The 9,834-nt window shown below is 43.8% G+C and overlaps 1 protein-coding gene across 1 annotated transcript in view; it reads left to right on the top strand.

Moving 5' to 3' along the window:
* LOC106563006 (G protein-coupled receptor kinase 3) overlaps nucleotides 1-9,834 on the top strand; it is a 67,679-nt gene that overhangs the window by 47,490 nt on the left and 10,355 nt on the right. Inside the window, 7 exon segments of the mRNA XM_045689891.2 lie at nucleotides 2,179-2,220; nucleotides 2,222-2,271; nucleotides 2,490-2,589; nucleotides 2,975-3,053; nucleotides 6,180-6,310; nucleotides 7,065-7,159; nucleotides 7,387-7,494. Of these exon segments, the coding sequence (XP_045545847.1) occupies nucleotides 2,179-2,220; nucleotides 2,222-2,271; nucleotides 2,490-2,589; nucleotides 2,975-3,053; nucleotides 6,180-6,310; nucleotides 7,065-7,159; nucleotides 7,387-7,494 (605 nt within the window).

Genomic DNA, 9,834 nt, shown 5'->3' with positions numbered 1-9,834 from the left:
CTCTCTATTTCTCTCTCTCTCCCTCTCTTCATCTCCCCTCTCTCTATTTCTCTCTCACTCCCTCTCTTCATCTCCCCCCTCTCTCTATTTCTCTCTCTCTCTCTTCATCTCCCCCCTCTATTTTTCACTCTCTCTCTCTCTCTCTCTCTCTCCCTCTCTTCATCTCTCTCTCTCCCTCTCTCTCTCCCTCTCCCTCTCTCACTCTCTCGCTCTCTCTCTCGCTCTCTCTCTCTCTCGCACGCTCTCTCTCTCTCTATTTCTCTCTCTCCCCCTCTCTCTATTTCTCTCTCTCTCTCTCTCATCTCCCCCTCTCTCTATTTCTCTCTCTCTCTCTTCATATTTCTCACTCTCTCTCCTCATCTCCCCCCTCTCTCTATTTTTCACTCTCTCTCCCTCTCTCTCTCTCTATTTCTCTCTCTCCATCTCCCCCTCTCTGTTCTCTCTCTCCATCTCCCCCTCTCTCTCATTTCTCTCTCTTTCCCTCTCTTCATCTCCCTCTCTCTCTCTCTCTCTCTCTCTCTCCCTCTCTCTCTAATCTCCCCCCTCTCTCTATTTCTCACTCTCTCTCTCTCTTCATCTCCCCCTCTCTCTCTATTTCTCTCTCTCTCTTCATCTCTCTCTCTCTCTCCCTCTCTTCATCTCTCTCTCTCTCCCTCTCTTCATCTCCCACTCTCTCTCTCTCTCTCTCTTCATCTCCCCCTCTCTCTATTTCTCTCTCTCTCTCTCTTCTTCTCCCCCTCTCTCTATTTCTCTCTCTCTCTCCATCTCCCCCCTCTCTCTATTTCTCTCTCTCTCTCCATCTCCCCCTCTCTCTATTTCTCTCTCTCTCTCCATCTCCCCCTCTCTCTATTTCTCTCTCTCTCCCTCTCTTCATCTCCCCCCTCTCTCTATTTCTCTCTCTCTCTCCTCTCTCTCTCATCACTCTCTCTATCTCTCTCTCTCACTTCATCTCCCCCTCTCTCTATTTTCCTCTCTCTCTCTCTCTCCCTCTCTTCATCTCTCTCCCTCTCTTCATCTCTCTCTCTCTCTCTCTTCATCTCTCTCTCTCTTCATCTCCCCCCTCTCTCTATTTCTCTCCCTCTCTCTCTCTTCATCTCCCCCCTCTCTCTTCTCTCTCTCTCTCCCTCTCTTCATCTCCCCCCTCTCTCTATTTCTCTCTCACTCCCTCTCTTCATCTCCCCCCTCTCTCTATTTCTCTCTCTCTCTCTCTCATCTCCCCCCTCTATTTTTCACTCTCTCTCTCTCTCTCTCCTCCCTCTCTTCATCTCTCTCTCTCCCTCTCTCTCTCCCTCTCCCTCTCTCACTCTCTCGCTCTCTCTCTCGCTCTCTCTCTCTCTCGCGCGCTCTCTCTCTCTCTATTTCTCTCTCTCCCCCCTCTCTCTATCTCTCTCTCTCTCTCTCTTCATCTCCCCCCTCTCTCTATTTCTCTCTCTCTCTCTCTTCATATTTCTCACTCTCTCTCTCCTCATCTCCCCCCTCTCTCTATTTTTCACTCTCTCTCCCTCTCTCTCTCTCTCTCTCTCCCTCTCTCTCTCTCTCTCTCTCTCTCCCTCTCTCTCTCTCTCTCTCTCTCTCTCTCTCTCCCTCTCTTCATCTCCCCCTCTCTCTCTCTCTCCCTCTCTCTCCCTCTCTTCATCTCCCCCTCTCTCTATTTCTCACTCTCTCTCTCTTCATCTCCCCCTCTCTCTATTTCTCACTCTCTCTCTCTCTTCATCTCCCCCCTCTCTCTATTTCTCTCTCTCTCTTCATCTCCCCCTCTCTCTATTTCTCTCTCTCTTCATCTCCCCCCTCTCTCTATTTCTCTCTCTCTTCATCTCCCCCCTCTCTCTATTTCTCTCTCTCTCTTCATCTCCCCCCTCTCTCTTTCTCTCTCTCTCTCTTCATCTCCCCCCTCTCTCTTTCTCTCTCTCTCTCTTCATCTCCCCCCTCTCTCTTTCTCTCTTTCTCTCTTCATCTCCCCCCTCTCTCTATTTCTCTCTCTCTCTCTTTCTCTCTCTCTCTTCATCTCCCCCCTCTGTCTATTTCTCTCTCTCTCTCTCTCTCTTCATCTCCCCCTCTCTCTATTTCTCTCTCTCTCTCTTCATCTCCCCTCTCTCTATTTCTCTCTCTCTCTATTTCTCTCTATTTCTCTCTCTCTTCATCTCCCCCCTCTATTTCTCTCTCTCTCTCTCTCTCCAGTTGTCGATGAATGACTTCAGTGTCCATCGTATCATTGGTCGGGGGGGGTTTCGGGGAGGTGTACGGCTGCAGGAAGGCTGACACTGGCAAGATGTGAGTAACGCAGGAACATGAACGAGTGCAGGGGAAAGAGGGATGGCGGAGGTGGAGGAAACAAACATACACGGGACAATAGATGAGGAGATGGGGGAGAAAAAGGGTACAAGAGGAGACAAAATATTCAACAGGAACAATGGTCCCTCAGCAGGACAGAGCCAGTAAGGTCCAAACGTGTGTGTGTGTGTGTGTGTGTGTGTGTGTGTGTGTCTCAGGTATGCCATGAAGTGTTTGGATAAGAAAAGGATCAAGATGAAGCAGGGGGAGACTCTGGCTCTGAACGAGAGAATTATGCTGTCACTTGTCAGCACAGGGGTAAGTTCCGCGCGCACACACACACTCCTTTCAGTCGAGACTGTGTGTATAGGTATACAGTATGTGTATATTCACATACACAACGCAGGGGAGTATCATTTTCAGATCTACCGGTGTGATACCATCTTAACACAGACGCACAGAGCTTTATGTTGAAATTCTGTCTATATAGATATATATATATATATATATATATATATATACATACACACACACACACACACACACACACACACACACACACACACACACACACACACACACACGTTTACCAGTCAAACGTTTGGACACACCTACTCATTCAAGGGTTTTTGTGGCACTGCTACTGCATGTCTGACATTATCTAAGCACATTTCAAATAAAATCTCTCCCTCCTTCGCTGTAGGACTGTCCGTTCATAGTGTGCATGACGTACGCCTTCCACACACCAGACAAACTCTGCTTCATTCTGGACCTGATGAACGGTAAGGTTCCTAACCCCTTTAGCTGCCGGGTTCTGAGAAAGGTGAAAGGTGAAAGGTCACAACTGGTTTGAGTTTATTTTTAATTGAATTTTTTACATGGATAGTGCACATTAATCAACGTTTCAGTAGAAATGCCGGTTTTAGGCGGCCGGCTGATTTTCAACCGCAGTCCCGGGGCAGGTTATTAAAAACAATTACAATAACAAAACAGACAAACAGTGAGCACATGCAGAGCAAAATAGGACAAGCAAGACGTAGCATGCAGACAGAGTAACATAGGACAAGCAAGACATAGCATACAGACAGAGCAACATAGGACAAGCAAGACATAGCATATAGACAGAGCAACATAGAACAAAAAGCAACAAGACAAAATCCATAAAAACAACAAAGTGTTTCCACACCTCACAAGCTACAGACAACAGACAACATGGAAAGCGGCAATACACAGCTAGGGATTATGTTCACAAGTCTGATTGACCTTTAGCCATGTCTTCATGCATTTTGTGAAAGTGTGATATGTGGTGCAGTTATGTGTGTCTGATGGCAGTGTATTCCAGACATGGGAAGCTCTCACAGAGAAAGCAGATTTACTAAAGGTGCTTTTCCTTAACCTCTATGGGCTAGGTGGGACGCTAGCGTGCCACCCGTGGTGCACTCCATCAACAGCAGGTGCATTTCAAGAGCGGCAAATTTGAATCCAAATAAATGTCAAAATTCAAATTTTTCAAACATACAACTATTTTACACCCTTTGAAAGATAAACATCTCCTTAATCTAACCACGTTTTACGATTTCAAAAAGGTTTTACGGCGAAAGCATAAATTTAGAGTATGTTAGGACAGTACATTTACAAGAGTTGTGTGTAATGTTTTGTCAATTCAAAGACAGGGTCACCAAAACCATAAAACCAGCTAAAATGATGCACTAACCTTTTACAATCTCCATCAGATGACACTCCTAGGACATTATGTTAGACAATGCATGCATTTTTAGTTCTATCAAGTTCATATTTATATCCAAAAACAGCGTTTTACTATGGCATTGATGTTGAGGAAATCGTTTCCCTCCAATAACCGGCAGTCAAGTCAGCGTCACAAATTAAATAATTAAAATTAGAAAACATTGGTAAAATATTATATTGTCATTTAAAGAATTATAGATTTACATCTCTTGAACGCAATCAACTTGCCAGATTTAAAAATAACCTTACTGGGAAATCACACTTTGCAATAATCTGAGCACTGCGCCCAGAAAAATACGCGTTGCGATACAGACTAGACGTCATGTTGGGGAGATCTAAAATCGAAAATACTATGTAAATAATCCATTACCTTTGATTCTCTTCATCAGATGTCACTTCCAGGTATCACAGGTCCATAACGAATGTAGTTTTGTTCAAAAAAGCTCATCATTTATGTCCAAAAATCTCCGTCTTGTTAGCACATGATCTAAGCCAGCCGGACTTCTCGTCATGAACGAGGGGAAAAAATATATTTACGTTCGTTCAAACATGTCAAACGTTGTATAGCATAAATCATTAGGGCCTTTTTTAACCAGAACATGAATAATATTCAAGGTGGACGAATGCATACTCTTTTATAACGTATTGGAACGAGGGTACCCAACATGAACTCGCGCGCCAGGTGTCTAATGGGACATCATCGTTCCAAGGCTCTTGTTCGGTCAGATCTCCCTCCAGAAGACTCAAAACACTTTGTAAAGGCTGGTGACATCTAGTGGAAGCAATAGGAAGTGCCAAAATATTCCTCAGCCCCTGTGTTTTTCAATGGGATAGGTTTAAAGGCAATACAACACATCAGGTATCCACTTCCTGTCAGAAAATGTCTCAGGGTTTTGCCTGCCAAATGAGTTCTGTTATACTCACAGACACCATTCAAACAGTTTTAGAAAATTTAGGGTGTTTTCTATCCATATGTAATAAGTATATGCATATTCTAGTTACTGGGTAGGAGTGGTAACCAGATTAAATCGGGTATGTTTTTTTTATCCAGCCGTGTCAATACTGCCCCCTAGCCCTAACAGGTTAAGGGAACTATACAGTCACCTCTCATGGCAGACCTCGTGGATCTGCTGCCATATGTTTGGGTTTTCTGTTTTACAAAAATACTGAGTGGAGGGGGAGCTAGGCCATTTAGGATCTGGAATACAAGACATGCTTCAGTGTATTGCACAAGATTTTCCCAACTCTGGAGCTCATGTTTCTGAGGATGTAACCGTGATGGTGGCTATTGGGCTTCCTATCAAGCACTTTGAGAGCCTGTTTGTAGACAAACTGAATGGGTTTTAATGTTGTACAGCAAGCTCGGGCCCAACTAGTCAAGCAGTATGTTAAAGTACAGTTTTGCTACCTCCGTAGTCAAAACAATTCCGTATGAATTGGAAATTAGCCAGGTTGAATTTGGTTATTTGAGTTACCTTTTTCTCCCGCTTTTTTAAAAGAGAGGTTGGAACTAAGTATGATGCCAAGGTACTTAAAATCAGTCAGTCAGTTCTCCCAGTCAACCGCGAAGAGCGTCACTATAGAGGGCCGTCCCACTGAGCTCTCCTCCGCCTGGAAGCACGGAACGGGACAGGGCGTCGCTGACGGCCCTCTGCTTTCTCCGGCTTGTCCTACGGTTAAGAAGGCTAACATCCGCGGCTCCAGACGGTCTCCAATTGATTCCCGAGTCTGCTAGTGGAAGCACGCTGGTCTGGGTCCCCGGGCTGGTTTTTATCGTTCTACTCCTTGCGACCTTTAACGTGGGGATAATGACACGGGAGATTCCAGGAGCCGAATGTTGCCTACACAGACTGGTACCCAGGGCCCCGGAGGCACAAACGCACCGACAAGGGCTCATGTTTACACCACGGTTAACACACACGCTTCTTCACTTGGCCCCATCCCTCATTAGAATACAGTTCTAAACGTTCACTAGGAGGTGTGTGTGTGTGTATGTATGTGTGTGTCAATCTTCCGTGGATTCCTCGTTTGTCCTCCACAGTAGATCACCAGGAAGTTCATTAATAGATTACATTGATCAAGTCGTCGTTCTTATTGGGTCGTGCAGACTGTCTCATGTAGAAAGATGTGTTGAAGGAATGGTATTTATTGTGTGTGTGTAGGAGGGGACCTGCACTACCACCTGTCTCAGCACGGTGTGTTCAGTGAGAAGGAGATGCGTTTCTACGCAGCAGAGATCATCCTGGGACTAGAACACATGCACAACCGCTTCGTCGTCTACAGAGACCTCAAGGTAGGACTCTCCATAATACCCTCTTTATCACCCCCCCCCCCCCCCCCCCCCATAGAGACCTCAAGGTAGGACTCTCCATAATACCACCTCTTTATCACCCCCCCCCCCCCCCATAGAGACCTCAAGGTAGGACTCTCCATAATACCACCTCTTTATCACCCCCCCTTCATAATATTTTCTGTCTATAGAGGCCTCAGTCCGTCTGTCTGTCTCTGTGTGTTGTGTTCTACTGATTCCCGTGGGTTGAGTATTCAGGAGTCACGAGTGGACATAGACGACGTACCAAATCAACGAGCGCGTTGGAAGAACTGTTAACAGATACAGATCAATATTTCACCTTTCTACTTTGGCCTGGTCGCCGTCAGTAACAGTGTTGAAGTATGGAGTCTGGGCAGAATCAGAATAGCCGCTTTATAACTAGTGATGAACACGTATTTATCACACACACTCTTCTTAGGAAATACAGCTTATACAAGCACAGTTTGTTGGTTTGCGGTGTGTGTGTGTGCTGCTTCTAGATTTAGTAGCTAGTGGCTGGGCCAAATGGCTGAAGATAAGCAGGATACTTCCTGTAAAGGAAGAGAAAGCAATGCAGCGACACGTCCAGTCGATGTCTTCTCACCGCGTCAGTTGATCAAGTTGTAAACAGAAGTGCTGCTACTCTACGCTGTGGAAGAGCTGACGGTGTTGGACTTGTTGGCGTCTCCCAGCGACATTAATAATCTCGTTTTCCCTTCTTCTCTCTCCCCCCCAGCCTGCTAACATCCTATTGGATGAGCATGGTCACGTGCGTATCTCAGACCTGGGTCTGGCCTGCGACTTCTCCAAGAAGAAGCCTCACGCCAGTGTGTAAGTATCGGACCCTCTCTGTGTGTGTGTGTGTGTGTGTGTGTGTGTGTGTGTGTGTGTGTGTGTGTGTGTGTGTGTGTGTGTGTGTGTGTGTGTGTGTGTGTGTGTGTGTGTGTGTGGTGTGTGTGTGTGTGTGTGTGTGTGTGTGTGTGTGTGTGTGTGTGTGGTATTACTGCTGTGTGTGTGTGTGTGTGTGTTTACTAACAAAGTGTTGGGGCCTATTGCAGTGGTACCCATGGGTACATGGCCCCGGAGGTGCTTCAGAAGGGGACGGCGTACGACAGCAGCGCCGACTGGTTCTCACTGGGCTGCATGCTCTTCAAACTCCTCCGTGGGTAAGAACGCGCGCACACACACACACACACTCTTCCTTTCATCCCCACCTCTGCTCCTTCATCAATCTTTTTATCCTTTAATTAGTACCGCGGCGTTCTCACCGCCGACGACAACCGGTTACTCAATCACAGTGCCTGGAGACGGCCAGTGTCTGCGCTAGCTAGCGTTGGCTCGCAAACCTTACCGCTTAACTTCCTTCATACTGCACACTGAGACACAGGACAGGGTATCCGCGACTTTGTCTGACTAGTATCCCTTTGGTACCTCCGTCTCTCTCTCTCTCTCCAGGGTTCAGGCTGCTGCATCCCCTCATCTCTCCAGCTCTCTCCCCCTTTGATCCCTCCCTTTTCCGGCCTTGGTTGTCTCTCTCTCTTCTCTTTCTCTTTCTCTCTATTCTCCTTTCTCTCCTCTTTCTATTCTCTCCTCTTTCTATTCTCTCTTCTCTTTCTATTCTCTCTCTCTTCTCTTTCTATTCTCTTTCTATTCTCTCTCTCTTTCTATTCTCTCTCTCTTTCTATTCTCTCTCTATTCTCTTTCTATTCTCTTTCTCTCTTCTCTTTCTATTCTCTCTTTCTATTCTCTCTCTATTCTCTTTCACTATTCTCTTTCTATGCTCTCTATTTTCTTTCTATTCTGTCTTCTATTCTCTCTAGAGAGATCTTTCTATTCTCTTTCTCTATTCTCTTTCTATGCTCTCTATTTTCTTTCTATTCTGTCTTCTATTCTCTCTAGAGAGATCTTTCTATTCTCTTTCACTATTCTCTTTCTATGCTCTCTATTTTCTTTCTCTTCTCTCTCTATTCTCTATTCTCTTCTCTTTCTATTCTCTTTCTATTCTCTCTCTATTCTCTTTTTATGCTCTCTATTCTCTTTCTATTCTCTCTAGAGATCTCTCTTTCTCTATTCTTTCTATTCTCTCTTCTCTCTCTATTCTCTTTCTATTTTCGCTATGCTCTCTATGCTCTCTCTATGCTCTCTTTCTATTCTCTCTCTTTCTATTTTCTTTCTCTAGTTTCTTTCTCTTCTCTCTCTATTTTCTCTCTCTATTCTCCTTCTATTCTTTCTATTCTCTCTCTATTCTTTCTATTCTCTCTCTAGTCTCTCTTCTCTTTCTATTCTCTCTCTATTCTCTATTCTCTTTCTATTTTCTCTCTATGCTCTCTTTTCTTTCTATTCTCTTTCTATTCTCTGTCTTCTCTTTCTATTCTCTCTCTATTTTCTCTATGCTCTCTATTCTTTCTATTCTTTCTATTCTCTCTCTATTCTCTCTCTATTCTCTTTCTCTTCTCTTTCTATTCTCTCTATTCTCTTTCTATTCTCTCCCTTCTCTTTCTATTCTCTTTCTATGCTCTCTATGCTCTCTATTCTCTTTCTATGCTCTCTATTCTTTCTATTCTCTCTTTCTATTCTCTTTTTATTCTCTCTCTTCTCTTTCTATTCTCTCTCTTCTCTTTCTATTCTCTCTTCTCTTTCTATTCTCTTCTCTCTATTCTCTCTCTATTCTTTCTATTCTCTCTCTATTCTTTTCTCTCTCTATTTTCTTTCTATTCTCTCTATTCTCTTTCTATTCTCTCTCTTCTCTTTCTATTCTCTCTATTCTCTTTCTATTCTCTCTTCTCTCTCTCTATTCCCTTTCTATACTCTCTCTTTGTATTATCTTTCTATTCTCTCTCTATTCTCTCTCTATTCTCTCTCTCTATTCTCTTTCTATGCTCTCTATTCTCTCTCTATTCTCTCTCTCTATTCTCTTTCTATGCTCTCTATTCTCTCTCTATTCTCTTTCTATTCTCTCTTCTTTCTAGTCTCTCTATTCTCTTTCTATTCCCTCTTCTCTTTCTATTCTCTTTCTATGCTCTCTATTCTCTTTCTATGCTCTCTATTCTCTTTATATTTTCTCTCTATTCTCTTTCTATGCTCTCTATTCTCTCTCTCTATTCTCTTTATATTCTCTCTCTTTTCACTCTCTCTCGTTCTATTCTCTTTCTCTTCTTTCTATTCTCTCTCTTCTCGCATTATTCTCTATTCTTTCTATTCTCTCCTTTCTATTCTCTCTCTATTCTCTTTCTATTATCTCTCTTCTCTTTCTATTCTCTATCTATGCTCTCTATGCTCTCTATTCTCTTTCTATGCTCTCTATTCTTTCTATTTTCTTTCTATTCTCTTTTTATTCTCTCTCTTCTCTTTCTATTCTCTCTCTTTCTATTCTCTCTCTTCTCTTTCTATTCTCTTCTCTCTATTCTCTCTCTATTCTTTCTATTCTCTCTCTATTCCCTTTCTATACTCTCTCTTTGTATTATCTCTCTGTTCTCTTTCTATTCTCTTTCTATTCTCTCTCTCTA

This window comes from Salmo salar, chromosome 11 (genome assembly GCF_965601325.2).
Source record: "Salmo salar chromosome 11, fSalSal1, whole genome shotgun sequence".
Lineage (NCBI taxonomy): Eukaryota > Metazoa > Chordata > Actinopteri > Salmoniformes > Salmonidae > Salmo > Salmo salar.
The sequence above is the reverse complement of the archived record's forward strand: the minus strand, read 5'-3'. Positions and strand labels throughout refer to the sequence as shown.